A 26,631-nucleotide genomic window follows, 5' to 3' on the forward strand; every position below is an offset into this window, starting at 1 on the left:
CTGTTATTTTCAAATGTAAAATAATTATATAGAGATGCTGAAATAATTTTTTAATACATGAAAGTATGAAATAATTTTTTCAATGCATGGAAATAAATACAAGAACTTTGTGTTCATAACCTTGTCCTTGTAAGTTTCTGAAATCCTAAGTTAATGACCTTCTAAAGTTTAATGAAACTCGTAGTAAAACACTATAGAGGAAAGGTTCTGTCTGTATATGTTATAACACTCAGTGGAAAAATGGCCATACTCAAATAAGTTGTTGTTTGTAAAGGCTTCATAGGCAGGGGGGAGGGTGGATTTCATTCATTCATTCATTCATTCATTCATTCATTCAGAAATATTTCTGAGTGCCTGCCATCAAAGACCTCTCAGCTAGTCAAGGAGATAGACAACTAAGCCAACGTTCACAGCCCATTGAGTAACTGCAACAATGAAAGGGGCATCCAATGTACTTTGGGGGCACAAAGAAGCAACTCGCTCAGCTTGGAAAGTTCAGGATAAAGATCGCCAGAGGAGGTGACCCTGGAGCTGAGTCTTGAGGGCTAGCAGATATTGGAAAGAAGGGTATTTCGGAAGGAGGAAACTTATTTAAAAGCACAGCTGTGGGAGAAATGATATGTTCTCGATGCTGCAAATAGTTCAGAATGGACATAGGGCTAAATAGGTAGATAGGGGTTAGATTACAAAGGACCTTACAACAATGCTAAAGTGTTTGAACTTTACCTTTAAAGCAATAGAGTCACTAAAGCATGTTAAACACGGTCCTGAGGGATGAACAGAAATAAACTTGTATTTTAGAAAGGTTAAGGAGACTGGCAGGAAGTATGGAAAGTCTTTTTGCAAAGACCTTTTTATTCAGTCAGTAACTATGGCCTGGTTATAGGACACCTACTTATGAATGGGTGAATGGAAATACGTGCATGAGAGAATGCACATTCCTTCCCCATGTCCCCAACGCTGTGTTGGGCAGTTCTTTCGGGAATGCTCTGGGGACTGCAAGGAGTGGCCTGACAGTGGGCCGGTAATGACCTTCCCAACACGTGTAAAGAGTGAGTCTCACCTGAAGAAGTAGCTCATATATTAGGACAGTCACCATAGTCCCGCAGTTTGACCCAGACTATGCCATGTCCCTCTAACCAGAAGAATGGGGACAGAGGACAAGTGGGGCTTTTAGTCTTGGCTGTAATTGGGACAGGCTTGTGGCGGCTATGTGAAAGACAGAAAAGTGGGCCAGGCGTGATGGCCCATGCCTGTAATCTCAACACTTTGGGAGGCTGAGGAGGATCACTTGAGCCTGGGAGTTTGAGACCAGCCTAGGCAACATAGTAAGACTCCATCTCTACAAAATAAATAAATAAAATCAGCCGGCATGGTGGCTTGTAGTCCCAGCTACTCAGGAGGCTGAGGCGGGAGGATCGTGCCACCGCACTCCAGCCTGGGTGACACAGCAGGACCCTGTCTAAAAAGAAAAAAAATAGTAAGACAGAAAAATGACCTGACTGTGCAGAGAAAGAAAGAGAGCCTAGAGGGAAGGAAAATAGGCAGGTTGCCTGCAAATTTATATCTCCCCTTGGGGATGGAAGTTTGTTCCTGGAAGAATGGAAACTGAGAAGAGAAGCTGAGCAAATGAATAAAGTTATCAGTGTTGCTTATATTTTCCATAATATAGTAATAATTTCATTTTTATTCTCCTTTGGATTTTAGCAAAGTTCACTTAGAAATTCTAGATTGGTTTAGCTGTGGTGAAGAGAGCTGAGGCTGGGCGTGGTGGCTTAGTGGGCAAAGTGCTGTAATCCCAGCACTTTGGGAGGCCGAGGCGGGCAGATCACGAGGTCAGGAGATCCAGACCATTCTGGCCAACATGGTGAAAACCCGTCTCTACTAAAATACAAAAAGTTAGCTGGACATGGTGGTGCGGGCCTGTAGTCCCAGCTACTCAGGAGGCTGAGGCAGGAGAATCATTTGAACTCGGGAGGTGGAGGTTGCAGTGAGCCGAGATCATGCCACTGCACTCCAGTCTAGCAACAGAGCAAGACTCTGTCTCAAAAAAAAAAAAGCTAACGAAATTCTCTTTCTTGTCTTTTCTTTTTCTTTTTTTGTATTTGGGCCAAACTGACAGGTGGACCAAGAGAAACCAGAGTGAGAATATAAGGTAAACTTCAGGGGACACACTTTTAGTTGGATTTACTTGGCCACCTTTCTCTCCTGATTTGGAGATTTGCTTCCCAGGGGTATGAATCTCGTCATATTTATATAGCTCTCTATTTTAATGAGACTGATTCCACCAGAGGCTGTTCATGTCAGAACTTGGAGAGCAGAAATACTACTAAAAGAACTCCTAAGTCCTCTAAAAAAGATCACATTCCTGGGATCCAGATTTTGAACATATATACTGTATATAATCATAGTTTAATCTTTTAATCCTCCCCACCCACACACCCAGTAGGCACAGCACAAAATGAAAAATCAAAGCGTTTCTTTATTAAGTGCATTTACATACTAGGGTTAAGTTCTCTTTACTGTCTATTTGTATTACACTTTAACCAGACTAAAACATTGTTAACCTCATCATCATAATTATCAATTAAAATTATTTAAGCATTCACAAAAGACATTCTACTGACATCATGTATCAAATTATCAGTAGAGTTGTCAAATTTTCTGATTATGGCTGTGTTTCCTCTCATGGAAAATTATTAAGACTTTCACAGCATGTATTGATCCATCATTCCCTCTGATTCTATGGATCCATTTATGGGCGAAGTTGTAAGATCTCAGCATAAATTCTTAGCTGTGAATGCTTCTTCAAATCCTGTTCCTTAGTATTGCCAGAATGAGAGATAAAACGCCTTTTCAAATTCTACGTTTTTTTTCTTTTGAGATGGAATCTCGCTGTGTCTCCCAGGCTGGAGTGCAGTGGCTCAATCTCAGTTCACTGCAACCTCTCCCACCCAGGTTCAAGCAATCCTCCTGCCTCAGCCTCCCAAGTAGCTGAGATTACAGGCACCCATCACCACGCCCAGCTAATTTTTGTACTTTTGGTAGAGGTGGGGTTTCACCGTGTTGCCCAGGCTGGTCTCAAGCTCCTGACCTCAAGTGATCCACTCACCTGGGACTCCCAAAATGTTGGGATTACCCACATGAGCCACCGCTTCCGGCCAAATTCTACTTTTAAATAAGGTAAATGTGGGCTGTGTTTTAGACCTTATTAATACATCTAAGTCATATGATTCGGTTATAAGATAAATTGCATGAAAGCCGTTTGGCCATTACAAAAGGAATACGAGCTATCTCTCCTATTTGGATTCATTAATTCATTCCAAAAATATTTGTTGATTATCTACTATATGACAGACATGGTGAATAATAGGCACTGGAGATTTAAAAGTAACAAAACAAAGCTCTGCTCTCATGAAGTTTACATTCCAGTGGGAGTACAGAGACAAACAGATGTATATGTCAGGTGGTGCTCAGTGCTGAGAAGTGAGGAGTTGGGGGGCAGGTTACAGGTTTACATGGATAGTCAGGAAAAGTGACACGATGGAGGAAGGAGTTAGCTGTGAGAACAGCTAAGAGCCTGCTAGACAGAGGAACATGTGAAGACTGCATGGGCAAGCACTTGGCCTGCTGGCAGAAGAGGAAGGAATCCCAGTGTCTGGGAGTAGCGTGAGAGCCCATGGAGGCAGCCAGATCACAGGGGATGTTTTATTTAATTGTTTTTACTGGGCTGATGGAGCAAATCAGCTGAAAATACAGATCAGTAAATAAAATAGGTTTCAGCATAGAACAAACAATATATTTCACCAGGAAAAAAAAAAGATCATGTATGAGAATGCCTCTTTCTTTCTTTCTTTCTTATTATTAACATTTTTTTTAGATGGAGTCTCGCTCTGTCACCAGGCTGGAGTGCAATGGCACAATCTTGGCTCACCGCAGTCTCCACCTCCCTGGTTCAAGTGATTCCCCTGCCTCGGCCTCCCAAGTAGCTGGGATTACAGGCACATGCCACCATACCCAGCTAATTTTTATATTTTTAGTAGAAACGGGGTTTCACCATGTTGGCCAGGATGGTCTCGGATCTCCTGACCTCGTGATCCACCAGCCTTGGCCTCCCAAAGTGCTGGGATTACAGGATTTAGTCACCGCGCCTGGCCAGGAATGCCTATTTCTTAAATCAGGAATTTTTACCGCAATTGTAATCTGATGAGATTGCAATGCTTTTCTAGTCTTTCTCATTATAAACCTGAAAGAAAAATGCTGAACTAAAAATCCAAAACTGAACAAGTAACTATGAGCAGGGAAAAAAAAAAAAAAACTATGAGAAGAATGTCATTTGCTGTTAATGTACACAAAGGTAAACACTGAAAAATCCAATAAGGGCTGAAACGTAGTACCAAATTCCAAAAATTCAAGCAGTGGGTTTGTTTACACAATTGTCTTTTGTGTTTAAAAACAAAGTTACTGAGGTAATTTTTATCTATGGGCATAGGTGTCATTGCACAGGAGGTGGAGGGTGTCTCTTCCACATAGCTCCGATAAAAAATGTATCCTGTACTTTGTGGTTGGAACCCTCCTTGGGAGAGTTTGTGATGTATCTTCTTCCTGACTGTAACAATCTTAAATTGTCCCATCCGCTTCCCTTTGAACTAGCAGTCCATGTCAGTACTTCATTCTTTTACATCATATTGTTTTTTCCTAACCACTTCCCCAAGTGGAAGTGCACAAAATATCCCTAAATAGATCTCCCAGCCACCCCAGGCTGCTACCACAATTTGGTTATGTTATTTGATTATCAGTCTTCTGGACCACTTGCTTTGCTTGCATTGGGTTTTTATTATGGAGACAAACTGAAAATCTCCTGAACAAATGTCATTTGGGGGGGAATGACCACATTCAACCATCACGGACAGAGAGCATACAGCTAACTCAGAGTAGCAAACACTAATCTACGAATAATGAACACAGGCATTATTTTAAGACGCAAAAGCACGTGGGCATTTGGTTTACATATCACTCAGAGACAAAGTAACGAAATCGCTCCCTTCCTAATGCATCATGAGCTACTGGGGGCAGGTTTTGCTCAAACCTGATATTGAATTAATACGTAAAGTACTTTAGTGTTTTCATAAGGTGCCAAATAAATTAGTTGTTATTCTCACAACCTAGCATATAGGAGTTCAATGTTGGGTAGAGAAATGAATAAAGAACCTACTTTTTCAGATTCTTATTATTCCACCACTGGAAAACAATGATTATGGTCGCAGTGCTGAGGATCATAATTGCGATGCCACAAACCCACCACCTAGAGCACAATAATTATCAGATTATTGCAAGGGGAATGGTTACTGAGGCTGGAGAAGGGAGGCGAGTCTTGGTGAGTTCCCTCTAAGCTCTGAGACAACAGAGGCCGCCTCTCTCACGGCCTTCCAGCCCTGCAGAGGGACCTCTTCCTAACTTCCACCCCCAGGAATTCCCCTAACCCCAGTTTCAAGGGGCGGGGAAAAACCAGAATCTTTGTCAGGTCCTCTACGCCACGCCCCCTCCTCGCCAGAGCCCCGCCCAGCCTGACGTCCCCTTCCCCCACTAGCTCCTCTTGCCACAGACGCTCCCCTTCCCCCACCCCCTTCCCCGGCTCGGGCAGTCCCCACGCCGCGCAGGAGAGCAAAGAAACCCCCAGCAGGGCAGTGGCGGCCGCGGCCTCTCGGGGCGCGCGGCCCGGCGAGGGGGCGGGGCCTGGCGGGAGGGGGCGGGGCGGGCAGCCGATTGCGCCGCGCCGGGACTGACTGGCTAACCCGTGCCCGACCCCCACCTACTCGCCCGCCCCCTCCGGGGCCACCCGGGGACTCTGACCCCCCGGCCTGGCGCCGCCTGACGGAGCGGGAGTGGCTGCTCCGGGCCGGCCGGCGCCGGGGGTGAGGCTGCCCGGACGGGTCTAGGGGCGCGCGAGGTGCCGAGCATCCCACTCAGCTCGCCGGCCCCGGCCCCCGCCTCCCCCGCTCCTCCCGCCTGGCCGCCCCGGCCCGCCGTGACCCACGGCCGCCTCCGGAGCCCGACGCGGTAAGTGCGACTTCCTTCTCGGCGTCGGGGAGGGGGCCGCCTCGGGCAGGGCCCGCTCCCCGCCCCCACGCGACTCTCACGCCCCGCCGCGGCCGCCCCGAGCGCGCCGGGCGCGAAGATGCTGCCCCTCTGGGAGGCGGCTGCGAGGCCCTCGGGTCCGGAGGGGCTGGGCCGGGCGGGGGCCTCCCCACACCGTGCCCGGGGCTCGAACCCCGGCCCGGCCTCCCCGCTGCGCACCCCCGAGCGCAGGAGCCGGCGTCCGGGCCGCCCTGGAGTTGTGGAAAGTTGTGGACGCGGTGCTGGTGGCCGGCAGTGAGGAGCGGACTGCGGTGCACACGTTGCTGCTTTCCTGGACTGTCCCTGCCAATAAAACAAACTGGAAACCATTTCGGATTTTTTTTTTCCTCTCCTTATTACTTGCAGGCAATTTTGACCTAAGTTTTTAAGCTTTTCTTTTAAATAATAGCCTCGCCCCCAGAGTGTGGAGAATAAGACGGGGACTTCATTTTCCCGAGACCCGGCGTGCCTAGTGAAACTTTTGCATTTAGGCATTTATTTCAGTGCATGCTCTGGGATCAGAAGCTGGCGGAAAAAGTTTGCTGTGTCAGAGAGTAAAGCGTTACTGTCGTTTTTTATCGCTTCATTTCATTTTCAAAAATATTCTTTAGTAGTCGACAAGTTCACAGAATTCAAAAGGTACAAAAGGGACAGACAGGCTCTCCCCACCGACCCCTGCACCCTCCCAATATTCTGTTTCTGGTGTCCTCTTCCAGAGGTTAGATGTGCGGATGCCTCTCCTGCTTGCTTTGAAAAATGGAGATGCTGTTATGTGCCTGGCATCTGCTGGTGCTAAATAAATGTTGATTCTCCTTCCTGTTAGGAAACAGTTTAGTAACTCTTTTTGGTTATTAGATCTCTGGCGTCAAAAAACCAATCATGACCTTTTTTTTTTTTTCTGGTTTTCAGCATTTACCGATTTGACTGCATTGTGAATATGTATGTCCTATTGGCTTGTTATGACTTATGTGAATACTCTTACACAAAGATGAATACACTGACGTTGTTGGGTAATTGGGCAGGGAGGGCAGAATCAACATGAAATTGTAAGAAGATGCAATATGCACAATATATAGTTCCAGAAACTATATATTTGAAGCAATCTAGCGACCATGTAGTACCATAGGATAAAACAAACTAAATGGGAAAATTGAGGTAGAGCAGGAAAAGAAGAACACAAAGTCAAGAAAAAAGATAATACCAAGTTCCTATTTAAAAGATCCTGTATTAGAGATGAGTCACAGTTTGGGCCTTGGGCTTCCTGGGAGCTAGAGAAAAAGAGAAAAAGGAACAACATAAGTTTCAGCCTGTTTTGTCTGGGCGCGCTGACTCACGCCTGTGATTCCAGCGCTTTGGGAGGCCGTGGCGAGCGGATCGCTTGAGCTCGGGAGTTCAAGACCAGCCTGGGCAACATAGTGAGACCCCTGCTTGAAAAGATAAATTAAAATAAAATAACAAAGTTTCATTTTGCTTCTAATTCCAAGATTAGAAACAAACCAGTTCTGCCCTAAGCAAGGCGTTTTCCAGTAATGAGGCCTGAGAGGCGTGTTTTCCTCATGGGCCCTAATGAAAAAAGGAGATATGGGATGCAGTTGACAGTATCTTTAAAACGCCCCTAAGGAAAATAGTGAATTTTGCACAACAGTGTTTTTCAATACAGGAGAGTGATAAAACTGTTTAAGTTTTCTGAAGGAGTGGAGTCACTTGATCCATTTATAAAATTTAGAATGATCTAGAACAGTATTTCCCAAACTGTGTTCTAAGGAATGAGAAAATATTCCTTAGAATATTCTTGTTCCTTTCTTAGTTCCCAAACTGCGTTCTAAGGAATGAGAAAATATTCCTTAGAATATTCTTGTTCCTTTCTTGCAACAAGATTCTGAGCTCAAGTAAGTTTGAGATAACTAGATTAGAAAATTGGTTTTACTACAGAATTTCTTGGAGATTTACTATACTAATGTTCAAGTTGCTGTTTTAAAGAGGGATGTATTTTGTAATATTTCCAAATCTATATGACTATGTAACACAAATTGAGGACCACTGAACCTATAAAAATAGATGAATTAGCTGGGCACGGTGGCTCACACCTGTAATCCCAGCACTTTGGGAGGCCAAGGTAGGTGGATCACTTGAGGTCAGGAGTTCCCGACCACCCTGGCCAACACAGTTAAACCCCGTCTCTACTAAAAATACAAAAATTAGCCGGGCGTGGTGGCATGTACTTGTAGTCCCAGCTACTAAGGAGGCTGAAGGAGGAGAATCGCTTGAACCTGAGAGGTGGAGGTTGCAGTGAGCTGAGATGGTGCCACTGCACTCCAGCCTGGGCAACAGAGTGAGACTCCATCTCAAAAAATAAAAATAAAAAAAGATGAGTTATCTATTCTTCAGGCAGTTCTTCATTAGTATGTCTTATAACTGAGGTTCAATGAGAATTGGAAAGCAAAGAGTTGAAGTTAGCCAATTTGGTAAGGACCAAAGTGAAGATAATCTAAAAGTCAGGATTTTAACATACTGTATAGCAAAGGAGAACACTACTTTTCCCCGAATTCTTTCACATTTCTTCATTGTTCTGCAAGTTGCTTGTTGAAGGACCTCTAGGGCACCTTCTTGTTCTGTGCTTCAGGCTACTTAGTGTCTATGAATTAGACTAGGCATAGGCAAGTTGAAGTCCTTGAGGAATGACTTTATTCTTGGATGTAAATATGGGATTGACATTTTTTATCACAAACACTATTTGTACTGTTAATTTACTATCAAATCATAAGCATTCCAGCTACGAGAAACCTAAGAAAACACAGTACAGAGTGGAAAGAGCGAAGATTTGAAGCCAGAAAGTCTGGGATTGTGTCACTGCTATATGTGCAGGGTTGTTTCCAGCAGGTTGATGAACCTCCCTGAATCTATTTCCTTATTTGTAAAATTAGAATGATGAAAGCACATAAATTCATTTATGGAATAAATGTTGAGAATCTACTGGGTACTGGGTAGTAGAAAAAACAGCTTTAAGAGAACAAATGAAATAATGTATCAAGAATCCTTCACTGTCTCAATTTATTCCATTCCTGAGTGCAGGTGGCAAGAGTATGGAAGGCAAGGAATTGCATCTATCCAAATGTATTTGGTTCCAGAGTTCGAGATGGCAAGTACAGAGAGTTGAGAGAATGAGGTGTTGGTCCAAAAATTTATCAGAATCCATTCGGTTCCTGTGTTCGGATGATGAGTTTGGATAATGAGGGGCACTTCCATTCCAAAGTATTCTCTAAATGATAGTGCTATACAAAATGATAGCATTCTGAAAATAGAGGGCCAGAGCTGTTCATTGCTTCACTCCATTTATGAGAAAGGGGTTTGCTGAGTATACCAGGCAGGATAGATTATGCTGTGGTAACAAAAGAACTCTCACATCCTATTGATTTTAAACAGCAAAGATTTTTTTCTGTTATGCTACATGCTGAAGCAGGTCAGCAAGAGAACTCCATTACAAATGGTCAGTCTCAGGCTATCGGAGGCTGTATCTCAACATGTGCTTCCACAGTTGCTAGGACAGGGAAAAGGATGTGGTGATTTTACATTGGCTTTTTTTTTTTTTTTTTGGAGATGAAGTTTCACTCTTATTGCCCAGGCTGGAGTTCAATGGCATGATCTCAGCTCACTGCAACTTTTGCCTTCCAGTTTCAAGCGATTCTCCTGCCTCAGCCTCCTGAGTAGGTGGGATTACAGGCGCCCACCACCATGCCTGGCTAATTTTTGTATTTGTAGTAGAGACGGGGTTTCATCATGTTGACCAGCCTGATCTCCAACTCCTGACCTCATGATCCACCTGCCTCAGCCTCCCAAAGTGCTGGGATTACAGGCGTGAACCACCGTGCCTGGTGTACATTGGCTCTTCAGGGCTTCTGTCTGGAAGTGACACGTAACTTCCACTGCTATTTCATTGGCCAAAAGTCACTTGACTACACCCAACTTCAAGGAGTTGGGGAAATGCATTTCAACCATATGCCCAGAAAGAGGAGAACTGGAATAGTCTGTGAACGGTCTTAATGACTACTAAAGAGACTTCAGAGTCCCATGAGCTAACACAGAATCTAAATAAATCAAAAGCCAAGTATGTCAGTACAGTATTCTATTTAGAAAATAGAAAACAGCATTTCTTTGTGTATGTGAGTGTGTTTAAACAGAATTATGCTAATGAGAATTATAAAGAACATCTTTTATTAGTTTGAAATGAAATGCTTTTGAGAACTCGACAATTAGGTTTGTTATTTTGGCCAAATGAATTTCATTCTTTTTAAATTGTATGTTCATTCAATAAAAATTTGTTAAATGTGTGTAAGGGGCCAGGTGTAGTGGCTCAAGACTGTGCAATCCCAGCACTTTGGGAGGCCGAGGTGGGAGGATTCTTCAGTCCAGGAGTTTTGAGACCAATCTGGACAACATAGCGAGACCCTATGCCTACAAAAAATAGATAAAATTAGCTGGCTATAGTGGCATGTGCCTCCAGTCCCAGCTTCCTTGGGGGCGGGGGTAGGGAGGTGAGATGATTGATCATTTGTGCTTGGGAGGTCAAGGCTGCAGTGAGCCATGATCAGCCACTGCACTCCAACCTACGGGACAGCAAGACCTTGTCTCAAAAATAAATAAATAAATAAAAGTGTATAAGGCACTGTGTTAGGCCTGTGAGGATAAAAAGATAAATGATGGTCGGGCATAGTGGCTCACGCTTTTAATCCCAGCACTTTGGTAGGCTCAGGTGGGCGGATCACCTGAGGTCAGGAGTTCGAGACCAGCCTGGCCAACATGGTGAAACCACATCTCTACTAAAATTACAAAAAAAATTAGCTGGGCATCATGGTGCACGCCTGTAATCCCAGCTACTCTGGAGGCTGAGGCAGGAGAATCGCTTGAACCCGGGAAGCAGAGGTTGCCGTAAGCTGACATCACGCCACTGCACTTCATCCTGGGCGACAGAGTGAGACTCCATCTCAAAAATAAATAAATAAATAAATGGGAAGTTTACAATCACAATAGAAAATAGCTATACTTGAGTTTTCTCTCCCTTTCTCTTTAAGGCATCATTTACAGTATGTAAATGATGTGTATACCCACATATATAAAATAGTGAAAAATATTAAATATATAAACTGTTACACTTTGTTCCTCTCTGCCTTTTTGGACTTAAGGAGTATTTCATGACAAATTAAACAATATTACTTAAATTAGCATAAGCAAAAGGAATGTTATGTTAGAAAAGGAATATAGTTTGTATCAGAGTCCAAGGGCAAGAAGTGCAGCTGGGCCTTAAAGCAACTGGCACCAATAACAGAAAGCTAGGAGTTAGGGCTGCTTTCTCTCTCTCCAAGTCTATATGATTTCTTGCTAGTGTCTCTCTCTGCACATGTATTTCTTTCTTCTTTTTCTCTATTGATTAATTTTTCTCTATTTTGCTGTTACACAGATGTTTTAATCTAAGAGTTTACGAACTTGAAACTAGAGGCTTTAGCAATTTCAGGCAATCTAAAAATTTTTAAGTGCATTGTCTTCGTAAGCTCTTAACCACCAGACTTAGGAAATAATGCAGTTGACTCTTAAGGTATAACAAATTAGTGTAATTGACAACTTTATCGTAGAGAAAGAGGCAGTTATAATAGCTTTCAATCAAAGAAACCGAGGTGCCATGGAAAGTTCTACACAATTAACATCAGCTTGCAAATTCTAGTGGGACAGGCTGATTATGATAATCAGGATAAGAAGGTATAACTGGATCTGACTTAAGTAACTACAATATTCCCTCCCTGAACACTGGCAAACGCCATCTCCATTGTAATCCTTTCATCCATCCCTTCTTCCTCTCCCAGGGTAACGATTCACTGAATTGTCTAACTCTTATAAGTCATCTGCTTTGATCCTGATACAGAGCTTCCTGGCTTCTCCTCATGGGTAATAATGCAGGAAGAAGGGCACATGTAATATACTACCTAGCTCTGCTCTTTTCTTCCATCCAAACTGGTCTCCTAGACACTCTTTATCTGGACATTTTACATTTTAATATGTTATTATCATATCTCTTCACCAATTTAATCTAATTTTATTCTCAATAAATTTATATCATTTTCTGTTAGACTTGTGTACGCAGCTTTGCTAGCAGAGTTCCCTTGCATTTTCAAACTATGCGATATCTCCTTTCTTCATGTTTGAAAAATATCCATAGCTTCACCCCATCAGTGGCTGAAGAGATTAACTATGGGGAGATGGTATATGTTACCTGAAGAGGATTTCCCAGAAAAAAAAAAAAAAAAAAAAAAGAAGATGAGTAAAAGCTGTGTATGAGATTAGATTCAGATTGTAGAATATCTGGAATGTCATATTAAGACTCTTAGACACTTGTTTCTGTGCAAATGAAGGGGTTTTCTTGGGTTTAACTAAACTTCAAATTCAGAAAGCTTGTTTACTCAGAAGGCTATCAGACAGGAATCATAGTTTGCCAACAGGGCAGCATCAAATGTTCCTCCTCAGTGGGAGTGATTTTCACAGCAGTCCACACAGGCAGCTCATAGCCATCTGGGCAGCACCTCAGAGGAAGCTCACACTAGGTGGTGCAGGAGCTGCCTTGGCTTAAAAAAAGAAAAAAAAAAAAAACCAGTTCCCACAGGAGCCAGTGTCTCTTACACAACTCCATAGACTGAGTTTCCAGGGTTCTGTAAAAGCTATGCTGATTAAAAGAGTCATCACAGGGAAGTCAAAGCTATAGCTTCCTTATGAGGTATTTATGGTTCATTTATAGTTCTTGAGTCTTGATGCAAATTTACTAATCACAGGGATCATTTTTACTGCGAGTAGTGTTACCTAGTAACAGTTGAGGTACCTAGTTTTACAGATGGCCAGGGAACAGAACCAACAGAGTTAACTGAAGCTTAACTCTACTCATACTTGTATTATCTGCAGTGCCTTTCATTAAGAAGTATTCCATAATATTTCTTTTGCTTATTTTGATGTAGTGTGTTTTTACTCTTTTTAAATTTATTATTATTGTTATTATTATTTTTGAGACAGAGACTCGCTCTGTCACCTGGGCTGGAATGTGGTGGTGTGATCTTGGCTGACTGCAACCTCCGCCTCTCAGGTTCAAGTGATACTCCTGCCTCAGCCTCCCGAGTAGCTGGGATTACAGGTGACCGCTACCACGCCCAGCTAATTTTTTGTATTTTTACTAGAGATGGGGTTTCACTATTGGCCAGGCTGGTCTTGAACTCCTGACCTCATGATCTGCTCCCCTCAGCCTCCCAAAGGGCTGTGGTCACAGGTATGAGCCACCACACCCGGCCCGTTTACTCTTTTTTATAATGGAGAAAGTGAAATAAGTTGACAGGAAGGTGAGCCTGGAAAGGCAGGCAAAGACTACTAGATCATTAAAAATGCTGAATTTCATGCTAAAGATCTTAGCTTTTAGTTATCTTGTAGCTGATCAAAAACAAACAAAAGTAAGTGTTTTAAGTAGAGTGATGTAGTCAAGAATTGCACTTTAGAAGGCTACTTTGGTGGTAGCGTGGAGAATAAGAGAGGATTCAGACTTGAGGTTGGTTGGTTCATTTCTACTTAATATTTGCCTTTCTTTGGGGAGCTATTTCTCTGATAAGCAGAAAGAAGGAATACTCAAGTCCGTGCTCCGCAGGAGTTTAGAATTGCTGGCCTGGTTTCCACATTGTTCTTTGGAGAGGCCTGAATCAGTTTGTCCTAAATTTATTTGTCATCTCCTTCCCCCCATTGGAGTTTGAGAGGACTACTCTGAAATGACTCCTAAGGACATTGGATTTAATCTAATGCGTGATTAACACTAAGAAATTCTAGCCTCGACTGATCTCCACTAATCTCCATTTGACCACTAACATCCTCATTTTGCTTTTTGCTGAAGTTAAATTATTGAACAGGTTATTGGTGGCTTTTCTTTGGGTCTGGTTTTAGGGCAAGCTAGGCAGTTTCTTTAATGGTTAACTGGTTTAATTAACGTTTGTAGTGATTAACCATTTCTGATTATGAGCAGTTGAGAAATAGTGCTTCACGTTTTCTCCTCTTTATTGCTTTCACTGCCCATTACTACCCTTTCCCTACCTGACTTATGCTGTTCTAACAAAAATATATAATTTATAAGATCTGGATTGGTCCTACAGCAGAATCAAGTTGATCTGTGATTGGCTCATTATGTGATCAGAGAGCTCAGGCAAATTTAATTGATTATACTTGTGTCTGGAGAGTACTGATCGATTACTTTTGAAAAGAAATTTTTTTTAATCTCCATCACCATAAAGCTACGTGGAAGACAGAAACACTTCTGGATTTGGTTGAAGTCAGTAAAAGACAAATTTGTGGTTATCCAGATTGTTACTTTTTATGGCACATAAGATAATTGGGTGTCTCAGCACATGCCAACTGTAATGGATCAGGCAAGAATTTAGCAGTGGTTTTCCATCATTTTTTTAATATTACAGTTTTCATCCTTGTGCACAGCAAATATATACTTACATTGACAAAAATCTAAGGAGTGGATAGCAAGGGAACCTTGTGTTTTACCAGTCATCAAGCCGCAGGACTGTTTTCAAAAGTAACGATTTTGTTATATCATAGTAGTATCAGCTGTAATAACTTTTACAGGTGAGCTTAAAATAAAGGCTATATAATATTAATTTAGCTGAGTTTTAAAATGTCCCTTGCTTTACTACCAGGTATCAGTACTGATAGGTAGTTGTGGAATAAAACGATTCTTTTGATGTTACTGTGGGCCAGTACTTTGTAAGAAACAGCAGCAGCAATTGGGAGGGAGCTAAGTAGGGAGAAATCTGTGAGGCACTGGTACTTGGTGAATAAATGTCATTTTGGCATTTAACTGCAGTTACGATGAACTTAATATTTTGTTATGTAAGAAATCATGTGTTCCTTAAGTATTCTGTTACCCTCCCCGCCGCCTTTTGTGCTTTACTTGCTTTTAGTTTGGTCAGATATTATCGGCAAAGAATTTGTCTGCTCTGCTACTCTCTACTAGACATCTAACCTTGTCCAAGTCAACTATACTCTCAATCTACTTTCCATTTGCACAACTACTCTACCTGCCTCACAAGGTATTTTTGAGTAGCGAATGAGAATACTTCTTGCTTTGAAAGCAAGAAGTAGTGTGGTGTATTCAAAAGTATATGGTTTTTAGGGTCCATCCTGGACCCTGCCACTTGCCAGATATAGGTATTAAGTCAGGTTAATTAATCTCACTTAAGTATCTTCGTCTATAAGGAGTGGTGGGCTGGGGGCAGGAATGACCCCTGTTGGACAGAGTTTTTCTGACAGCAAAATGCCCCAGTCAGTGTAAAGTATTTTATATATTATTCTGCTCATTTGGGCACTTAAGAGATAGTAGCTGCTGCTATAAATCCTGACCATTACTCAATACTTAGATGTGCCACTTAATCCTATTACTGAAGAGAAAACTGAAGACAAAGGAGGTGAAGTGATTTGCCCAAATTATACAGCTAGCTGGTGAGTGGCTTAGCTATTGACTCAGGCTCTTTCTGCTGTGTCACTTAGGCTACCATTAATAAGGGATAATGTGGGAAAATAACAGCAGAAGCACTCTCCACTAACTGCTTCTGAACTGACTTACAGCTCTAACCTGATGCACACTCTTCTGCTGTAAAATGTACTTACTGATACCATGGGCCAACTGAACACTCATGGGTAAGCAGGCAGCTCCATAGCTGACCTGTACATCTCTGCTTACTCGTTGAATTGAGTACTTACCAGAAGTTGGTTCTGTTTATTCACAAACCTGTTTTTAACAGTTATACTTGTTAGAGTAATTATAAAACATTAGTAAACATGTAAACTGATGAAAGTGTAAAGAAAAGAGAATTCTTCCTATGAAAATTAAGTTGAATGCTTTGGGATGCCTCTATATAAATGAGTTATTTAAAAAATTCTATCAAGTTGGATAAAGGCTGGATAATTGTAAGAGACTAGGGAAAAAGTCATCAAAGTCTAAAGCAGGGCCTGTCAAAGGCCATCAACCAGCTTACCTGGTCTTCAGACTACTAGGGGTCCTCAAGGATATAAGGAGTGCACATTAGAATATAATTAACTACATTAGGCAAACTAATGCACACTGGTTCAGCAAATGTCTTGTTTGCATGGTGAGACTTTCTCCTTGAAGAAAGTGATGCATTAATTTACAATCTGGCACAAGTTTTTCCTGTGGTGGACAGACCACTGGTCTAATGGATTCAGTATTCATATTATTTCAGAAGTGCTTTTAAGTTCTGTTTCCATTTATAGAAACCATAAGTGGAAATCATAGATGATGGATCATTATGGGTACAGCTTATGCAAGAAAAAGGACCCAAACTCAGTAGGAGACCCCTATCAAATATATGGCATTAACCCTATATGAAAAGATTTACAAATGAATGTGCATGTATATGTTCAAGTTAAAATAACATCTTTAAAGGAATGTATTTATTATTTTTATGATTATTGACTTTTTTCTTTAGTGGACCATCTATAGGTTTCATCTGAAAAGGGGGCTTTCACTGTACTCAGAGTTCCAGGTTGACTGGAAATAAATCTTTGACCTCTGCAGCTGTCTAAGCTTGACTTGCTATATCTTAGCTTATCGTATGCATTCTGTGTGTATCTTCATCATGCTGCATTATAATTTTTAAATTTAATGTCAGTTCCTGCATTGTACGTGATATGGTAAAGGGACATAGTTTAGTTTAAAGGTTAAAGTTTACTCCATTTACTTTTTTCGCCGTGATTTTTTTCATCTTGATCTTCTCTCGTATACTTATAGGTATATATTACAGTGATTTATTTAGGATACACAAAGAAATAAAATCCCTATATTATATGGCTTTTACCATGAAGTCATCTTCAGTTTTCAGCATATATCAAAGTTCTTGACTGCTTAGTTTTCAGTCTACCATGTGGTTTGTAGAGCCAGATCTCTTGGTATAATACAACTGAATTTAAATTATGTATGTGTATGTGTATGTGTGTCAATCTTGCCCTGTTGCCCGAGCAACCGTGCAATGGCACAGTCTTGGTTCACTGCAGCCTCCACCTCCTAGGTTCAAGTGATCCTCCTGCCTCAGCCTCCTGAGTAGCTGGAACTACACTGCATCTGACTAATTTTTGTATTTTTGTAGAGATGGGGTTTCACCATGTTGGCCAGGCTGGTCTCGAATTCCTGACCTCAAGTGATCCACCCTCAGGGGTGCTGGGATTATAGGCATGAGCCACTGCACCCGGCCTGAATTTAAATTTGACATTTTAAAATTTTCATTTACTGATTAAATTAGAAGTATTTCCCAGTTGTTTTTAACAAAGTGAAAGATTTTACATTGTGCTAGAAATCTTAGTTTTGAATTTCAAACTAAGTTTTTTTTATTACAGAAGAAATTTTGGTGCCATATATTTGTGGTATCGAGTGAACAGAATAAAGATAACCAAAGATAACCAGTGTTAACCCAGGGCTCACTTGTTCACACTTTAAACTTCCGGTTTCTTAAATAGATTAATTTTTGGCTCTAGACTCCTATCCTAGCTGTTTGATTGCTTGATACATAATTAAAACCAAACATGTCTAAAGCCGCGCTCAATCCTCCTGAAACAATATCCTTACCTCCTTACTTATGTTAATTTTAGTGTTCTTCTTCCAGTCACTCAAATTTGAAAATGCTGTCATCTTTGACTTTTTCCTCTCCATTTGCCACAGCCATCCTATAAGGTCTCCGTAATATCTTCAATTTCTACCGCCCTTTCAGATCTTGTTGCTTCTAGTCAAGTTTAAGCTGTGCCTCTCACATGGTGGAGTTTTCTAACTTGTTTCCTTATGAGGTATCTTCCCTCGTAAATCCATTTTTCACCATTGCCAAATTAATCTTAAGGTATTATCTGTAAATCCTCACCTCAAAAACCTCAACTTCAGCCAAATAAAGGACATCCTTACCTCTTAATTCAGTAAGAGTTTCATTCAAGACCCTCTGTTGCTGGATTTTAAAATCTTTCAAGTCAAGAGCTGTGCCATTAATTTATTCATTTTTTAAAATTTAAATTCAGAAATTATTTAAATACCATGCACTGTACAGGTTGTTAGGGATATAGTGGTCCCTGTCCTGATTGATTTTTGTGGTCTATTTCCTTATCTTTGCATTCTGTTCTGCTTACAGAACAAAAGATTTGTTGCATTTACAGAAATACAGGATATTTTTTACATTTTTAATGTTTGCTTTTTATGAGACTGGAGAAGCAGTACAGAATATCTGGTATATTTCTAGAATTAAAGTCAAGGTTAATAAAAGTAGATCTCAAATCTTTTAGGGTAAATAACTGAAATTTTCCACCATCATACATTTTTAAGTGTTAGGGAATTTACATGTTGATAGAATTATACTAATATTCAAATATTTTAAATCAAATTCTGATAGACTAATTTGACAAAGTTTAAAAAGTATCCCAGAATTATTAAACTTTGGAGGGCGCTTCAAAATCATGCAATGCAACTTACTCTTTTTATAACTGAGGAAAAACAGAGAGGTGAGAGCTGCTGGGTTAGTATGGTAAAATTCTTGATTTTTTTAATGCAGTGTATATCACACACTTAAAACTTTAGAAATAGATTTATTAAAATTGATGAGCCATAAATACTGTTATCTAGAAAACTCTATGTGAAGAGAGATTGATGTAATTATGATTACTAATATAAACTAGTTACCAAATAGCCATGATTTAAGTTGAGTGAAGACATAGCTTTAAAAGCCATACTGTTGAAATGAGCTCACCTTCAGTCTATCTTAATGACACTTCAGTGTTTCTATTGTAATACTGAATAGTGTCATCTTTTAAATTCACAGACTAAGATTTGAGCAGTTTTGAAACAGAAGTTGCACATGGGTCCTTTAATTACGTTTTGAAAAATGTATTCATAATTGACACATATTATCTGTTTTAAATAATACGTGAGCTTTTGTATCTCAAGTTTAACCTGAAATAAAGCAAGGTTATAAAATTAGAGATATAGAATATAATTTTGTAATTAGTTTGAAGAAAGTGTGTCCATTTGAAAAGACATCTGTTTAGCCATTGGATTTCAAGTGATAGAACTTTATGCCCTGAGAATGAATAGAAAAAAGAAATTCTTAGAATAACATTGTGATTTTTCTCCTAAGTTGAAAAAATACCGTACGATTTTGTCAGCCAGGCACCGTGGCTGTAATCCTAGGACTTTAGGGGGCCATGGCAGGCGGATCACTTGAGCTCAGGAATTCGAGACCAGCCTGGGTAACATGGCAAAACAGTGGCACTACAAAAATTAGCCAGATGTGGTGGTGCGTGCCTGTAGTCCCAGTTACCTGGGAGGCTGAGATGGAAGGACCACCTGAGTTCAGGAGGTTGTGGATGCAGAGAGCTGAGATCGAGCCACTGCACTCTAGCCTGTGTGACAGAGTGATACCCTGTCTCAAAAAAAATTTTGTCACCAAGGTAAATGTGTCTGTAATTTTAAAATTAGATTCTTAATTTATTTTATAATTTAAAAAATAAACAGTATAAGTATATACTTTTATTATTGCTCTTATAGTTGTTGGATTTTATTATAGCTCTTATAATTATTGAATAATTTATGTATTCATTAGATAAATATTTATTGAGCACCTACTGTCTCCTGGGTACTATTCTAAGTGCTGGGATTACAGTGATAACCAAAACAAAGCCCCACTTAAGCTTACTTTATAGTGAGGATAAAGACAATAAGCAAATAAACATCTAATATGCCAAGTGGTGGTAACTGCTATGAAAAAAATTAGGAGGGTCAGCAGGCTTGTGAATGATGAGGAGTCTAGTTTACAGAGAGTAGTCAGTGAAGACCATTTTGATAATTTAACAATGTAATGATTTTTAATACATATTAATCTTTTATAAATAATTTTCCTGGGAAATACTTGTTATCAGAGCTGGATAAATTTTGGGGCAAAACAATTTTATATTGTTGGTGAAAGTTGTCAGAACAGAAGAAAAAGTGTTATTTAAGTAAATGCTGAATTTCATGCCATAAAGGCATTAATGTTTAAGCTTACTTCATATTTTTGTAAAGAAAATATCAGAAATATAAGAACTACAGATCAAGAAGATAAAGATTGATAACTTAATAGAAAAAAAAAAGAGGCCTAAATAGCCACTTCGTGGAGGATATCCAAATGACCAGTAAACATGAAGAGTTACTCAGCCACATTAATAATGAAGAAAATGTAAAGGAAAACCAAATGGGATACCATTACACACATGTCAGAATCACCAAAATTAAAAAGACAACATGGCCAGGCACGGTGGCTCACGCCTGTAATCCCAGCATTTTGGGAGGCCGAGGTGGGCGGATCACTTGAGGTCAGGAGTTTGAGACTAGCCTGGCCAATATGGTGAAACCCCTTCTCTACTAAAAAAAACAAAAATTAGCCAGGCTTCGTGGCGCACGCATGTAATCCCAGCTACTCAGGAGGCTCAGGCAGGAGAATTGCTTGAACCTGGGAGACGGAGGTTGCAGTGAGCCGAGATCACGCCACTGCACTCCAGAAACCCTGTTTCTAGTAAAAACATAAAAAATTAGCTGGACATGGTGGTGCGTGCCTGTAGTCCCAACTACTCAGGAGGCTGAGGCATAAGAATTGCATGAACCCCGGGAGATGGAGCCTGTAGTGAGCCAAGATCGCACCACTGTACTCCTGCCTGGGTGACAGAGTTAGATTCTGTCTTAAAATAAAATAAAATGCACATACCTTCAACCCAGCAAGTCCACTCCTGGCAATAAATTCTGTAGATATAAAAGCCTCACAAGGATGTTTCCTTCAACATTATTTTAATGGCAAAACCCCAAAAACCTGAAATCAACCTGAATGCCTATTAGCAAGGAGATAGTTTAATAAATTGGTTTCTTTACAGTAATGAAATATCATGTAACTCTTAAAAAGATTATTAATTTATATCTCCATGTATATATAAAATTAGGTGAGAAGAGCAAAATGCTAAAAGATGAATACAATATGATCTCTCTTATAACAATAGCAAATCTCTTATATATGTGTATACAAGTTTGTCCATGATTTATAAACATGGAGAGAGGTGTGAAAGGCTATACGTACCAAGCTTGGCGTCAGCAATGATTACCATGGGAATGAGTGGAGGAGGATTGGCAAAATAAAGATATCATCTTTCATTGCCAGATGTTTGCTGTCTCTGGCCCCTGCCCACTCAATGCCTATAGCACTCTCTGGTCATTCCAACAACTAAAAATCTACCACCACCACCACCACCACCACCACCTATTTTCCAGAAGCCTTTAGGAGCAGGTTGGTGCTTCCGTTGTTGAGAACCAGCTACTTAGAGTAACTGAAGTGTTTACAAAGATGATAGTGCCTGAGCTAAACCTTGAAGGATGAAGTGTGTTTTTTAAACCAGAGTTTCTCTGGGAGGCAAACAGTGTTATAAAAGAGGGAACACCATAATGTAGACTGCCTTGACCGATGAAGTGGTGTGTCTAGGTGGAAAATGGTTAGAAATAAAGTTGGATAGCTAGGGTGAAGTTAGAAGGATGTTGATCAGAAGGAGTCTGACAAAGGTGAGAGGAGAGGTGAAAGTGTCATTTCACTCTCTAATGCGTCCTGCACAGTACCACCGAGTTAATTTTCTAAAACATTCAACAGTCCATTCAATAATGTCTTTGCTGCATGCTCAAGGCATTTTATCTCATCGTATTCATCTAACTTTATCTCTTACTACACCTTAAAATTAATTTGGTATGGCTGGCTGATCAAACTGATTATTTCCTACTTCTTCCTTGTAGATATGCCCACTTCATGCTTTTATTAGAATCTTTTTCTGTAGAAATCTATCATTCTACCTAAACAACGTTTTACTATTCTTAGCAGCCTTCTCCCTAATGAAACTGGCCCATACCACTCCATTGCCATCCTGATATCCCCTTTCTTTCTTACAGTTTTTATGGTTTTTCCCATATTATTTAGCATGAAATCGTACTTGGCTTTTTATGCTTCTCATTCTTGTTTCTCTGAATAATTTGTATTCTCTTAAAGAGTTGTGTGAGGTTAAGATAGACATCTCACAATATTTTTGTAAGCCTCCAAAGTCGTTTTTGTTTTTGTTTTTTGGTCAGCTTAGATAGGCATTGCCTTTTGTATGGAATTAGTTGATAAAGGAGTAAATACTGAGCACCCTGAAAACTCATATTCTGCATTGATAGATCACACTTTAATATTGCAGCATTTTAATGTTTCTTATTTTACCTTATCAAATATTTTGTATTTGGTTCAATAGCTAGATTTAATTATTTTGGGGGTTAGGAACCAAGATGTATATATCTCTGTGTTCCTGACAATGCCTAGTAGATTGCATTGTTCACAATAACTACTCAGTATTTTTTAGTTTATTTGTATTTGCTTTATCAATTTGCCTTAACTGTAACCATGTTCAAACCATTGTTTGTTTTGCTAACAACAGAGGGCACCATTAGGGCACTTGTACACCCAATAGTCCTATCCCAGTCCCTGGTAGCTTTTTTGAGCCGCACTTTCCTTTTCCTAAGTAATGTCATAGAAATTTGGATATTATACGAACTGGCAGTGGCCCATTTCTACTTATAGAGAAATCCTGGCCTCAGTTTATTTGAAAAAGAGTATTTGTTACATTTTGATCCTTTGTAGTTTTCAAACTTTTTATTCTCCTCATTATTCTTTATCCAAGTGAAATCTTACCCAGGATCTTACTGTATTAATTAGATCCATTTGTTTTCTGAAGGGAGAAGATAGAGGTGAAGGCAACAGTCTGGAGCCCCATCTTTGTACTCCCCTTCTCATTCCCCATCCAAAGAGCACAGCTGGAAAATCACCATAACTCATCTAATTTTACAAATGCTTTTTAAAAAACTTGTTTTGTGATATTTCACTTAGGGACTTAGTTTAGAAATAGAAACATTTTAGTTTTAAAGTGATTATTTTTAAGTACAAAGGGAAATGCTATAGAATACATTTATTGTTTCAGCAATAAAAGAGTTAATATACTAAGCAGCAGAGACTGAGATACTGCAACGGGGATAGTGTTTTCTGTCTCTGTCATTTGTGGTTTAAGAAAAAGGGGGTGGTGTTCTGCATTTGAAAGGACTTTAATGAATGCTGTCAGTGTTTGTGAGACCTAATGGTCAGTATGGGAAAGGAGAGCCGGGAAAGTGGTCTAGCTGCTTCAGGATAGGTGGATGAGAGTTTGCTCTGATTGAACGGAATGTTCCACCGTGTTTCATCTTTATTCATTATCCTTTGTTCTTTAAAATCTGATATATTGGCATAAAAGTAATTGTAGTTATATATATGAATGTGATTTATTTTCCTTTACATCTTTTTGTTGTGTACAGCAGGGCATATACTTCTCTTGTCTTGGTTGGATGCACAAATCTGTGTGCAGTGCTTTTTGCCCGTTGCCTAGACGATCACTTGGTTTCTCTGAGGATGTCTGGTTCTCGTAAAGAGTTTGATGTGAAACAGATTTTGAAAATCAGATGGAGGTGGTTTGGTCATCAAGCATCATCTCCTAATTCTACAGTTGACAGCCAGCAGGGAGAATTTTGGAACCGAGGACAGACTGGAGCAAACGGTGGGAGAAAGTTTTTAGATCCATGTAGCCTACAATTGCCTTTGGCTTCAATTGGTTACCGAAGGTCCAGCCAACTGGATTTTCAGAATTCACCTTCTTGGCCAATGGCATCCACCTCTGAAGTCCCTACATTTGAGTTTACAGCAGAAGATTGTGGCGGTGCACACTGGCTGGATAGACCAGAAGTGGATGATGGCACTAGTGAAGAAGAAAATGAATCTGATTCCAGTTCATGCAGGTTGATTATTTTCTTACTGTTAGAAAAGGGGTGTGGGGGTATAGCTCTATAATGTTTTTAAATAATTTAGTATTTATTATTTAAAATCTGATTATATATGTACATCTGCATACACATATATAGTATCTTGGTATGAACATGTGATACTTCTGCTAGGGTTTTTTTAATGTTCTAATATTCTGTAAAATTACAAAGACAACAAATAGCATTCATTTTGAAATATCTTGTGTTCTATATATAGATCTGGCTCAGCTTTGAAAATAATATATAGTAGCAATTTCATGTATCATTATCTGTGGTTTGCTTCATTAACCTTCTATATTCATATCAAAACTATAGAAGATATTTCTATAGTATGAAATTTTATGTGACAGTTTATAACAGATGATAGAGTCATTTTTTAATTTAATGAAAAGGAAAGGTTTTACAAAGAGGTGCACATTATAGTTACCAATTTTTTGACACAATCGTAGTTGTCAATAATATTTTTCTTATGGTTATTTCTCTTTGTCCTGTCTGTGTTACAGCTCTCCAGACTAATATAGAGAATACTAAGTAACATGTCTCTAAGATGACAGCTACTAATTCCTGTTACCTTCACTTTCACTGAAATGTGTGCTATTTAGGGAAATGAAGGACATTCCTTCAGGAGAGTTTAAGGGAATGTAGAGGGGCTAGATGTGATTATCTGGTGAAAAGGGGACAGGAAGAAGGGGAAATCTGTTAGAAGAAAGAAAATAAAGAAAAAAATTGGTAATTTCATAGTGACTTTATCTGCTTTTATCTTGGAATCTGGCTTTATCTTTGAAATGGATTTTCTTATTAATCAGTTTAAACTACAATAAGATTATGTAACAAGTTAGAGCATGAAAGTCATCTTTCTGATTAATCTTCATTCGAAAATATTTCTAAATATTTAAAGGCACAAATAGCTTATCATTTGTCTAATTTGATTATTATATTTTTCTCTTAAAATTTCTATGCAGCTTTTGATAACACTTGTAATTTGTAATTTGGTTATTAATGATGTAGGTGTCATATGGATTGAGACAAAATGAATTTATATATTTAAGTATCTCTTACTTGAGGATGTTTACCACCTTTTCTTCTTCTAACCTTAACAATGTGGAATTGGAAGGATAAAAAATGTTTACTCTAGTCATCTGTCATCATTTGTGTAATGGAGAGAGGGGAATATCTGTATGTAGGTAAATAGTGTATTTAATTTGGAGATCAATTGAGCTAATGTGGTTTCATTGTTTGTATTTTCTTTGGAGACTTGTTGCCATAAAGAGAACAATTTATATAGTAAAAGATTCATCATTTTTGTAGAGAACCAAAGAGTAAGTGTTTCATTTGAAAATCAATATATCAAGAATATTTTAACAAAATTAGAAAAAATAAAACATTCATTTACCAACATAAGTAAATTCACATATAAAACTCTTAACATGTATCTACTACGGGAGAAATTATAATGTGAATATAAAATTTTTACACATGTGTAATCTTGGAAAAATTATACACACATTGATCGCTATAATTCCTTACAACAAAGGTAGTTTGCATGGCTAATGATTGCTGAAATAAAATTAAGCTATTCTTTAGTATGCATACAGAAATATCTTGGTGGGCTATTCATTATGAAATAAAAAGATTATCCTTTTTTGACTGAGATTGCTATGTGCATTCTTCAAGAATTTTAAATTGACGTTTTTAATTTATAGGAGATATAAAAATAAAATGGCATTTTTAAAAATCTAAAATAAATGAAGTTGTTTTAAAAATGCTACTCAAGAAGACTCATCAAAGTAAGACGGGTGTGGACAGTTTACATCTTCAGTGACCAAACTATTCCAAAAATAAAATTTCAAAAATAAAATGTACTGTGAGAAAATGTTTTTGATTTTTAGATATGAGGGGAAATATGTCAAAGCAATTTAATATTTTGGATGGTTTGAAATTTCAATCTTCTTATTGCAAATAAGGAAAAAAACAAACATTCAAGATTTTAGAAAAGTCCTTTGTGTGTATATTCTTTTTCTCTATTTTTTTCTAGATTAAATAGATCTAATTTTTACATCTTCCTTCAGCGCCCTGGCTGAGTCTTTGACCTTTGTCATAAAGATACATTTATTTGCCCTCAGCTTTTTGATTAAGTGAGCAGTCAGACTTCTCTAAGTAGCTGTTCACCTACTGTAAACAAATCAAAGCCTGTCACTGTTAATGTCACACTGACACTCATCAATTTTTTTTTTTTTTTTTTTTTTGAGACGGAGTCTCACTCTGTTACCCAGGCTGGAGTGCAGTGGCGCGATCTCGGCTTACTGCAATCTCTGCCACCCGTTCAAGCCATTCTCCTGCCTCACCCTCCCAAGTATCTGGGACTACAGACATGTGCCACCACGCCCGGCTAATTTTTGTATTTTTAGTAGAAACGCTGTTTCACCATGTTGGCCAGGCTAGTCTCGAACTCCTGACCTCAAGTGATCCGCCCACCTCCGCCTCCCAAAGTGCTGGGATTACAGGCGTGAGCCACCACACCTGGCCTCATCAATTTTTTAAATATAACTTTGGAACAATTC

The 26,631-nt window shown here is 39.5% G+C and overlaps 1 protein-coding gene across 4 annotated transcripts in view; it reads left to right on the forward strand.

The window, feature by feature from the left end:
* The first annotated feature begins 5,729 nt into the window (after positions 1 to 5,729).
* The window catches only part of KLHL5 (kelch like family member 5), a 75,991-nt gene continuing 55,089 nt past the window's right edge, over positions 5,730 to 26,631 (forward strand). The window contains exons 1-2 of one of the 4 annotated variants that reach the window (XM_054486766.2): positions 5,730 to 6,060; positions 23,570 to 24,046. In XM_054486766.2, coding sequence (XP_054342741.1) covers positions 23,664 to 24,046 — 383 coding nt within the window. In that variant the 5' untranslated portion in view covers positions 5,730 to 6,060; positions 23,570 to 23,663. The remainder of the gene's footprint in view (positions 6,061 to 23,569; positions 24,047 to 26,631) is intronic. The other 3 variants (XM_054486767.2, XM_054486769.2, XM_063664473.1) reach the window with 3 other exon arrangements.

The sequence above is a fragment of the Pongo pygmaeus genome, chromosome 3 (genome assembly GCF_028885625.2).
Source record: "Pongo pygmaeus isolate AG05252 chromosome 3, NHGRI_mPonPyg2-v2.0_pri, whole genome shotgun sequence".
NCBI classification, from domain to species: Eukaryota; Metazoa; Chordata; class Mammalia; order Primates; family Hominidae; genus Pongo; species Pongo pygmaeus.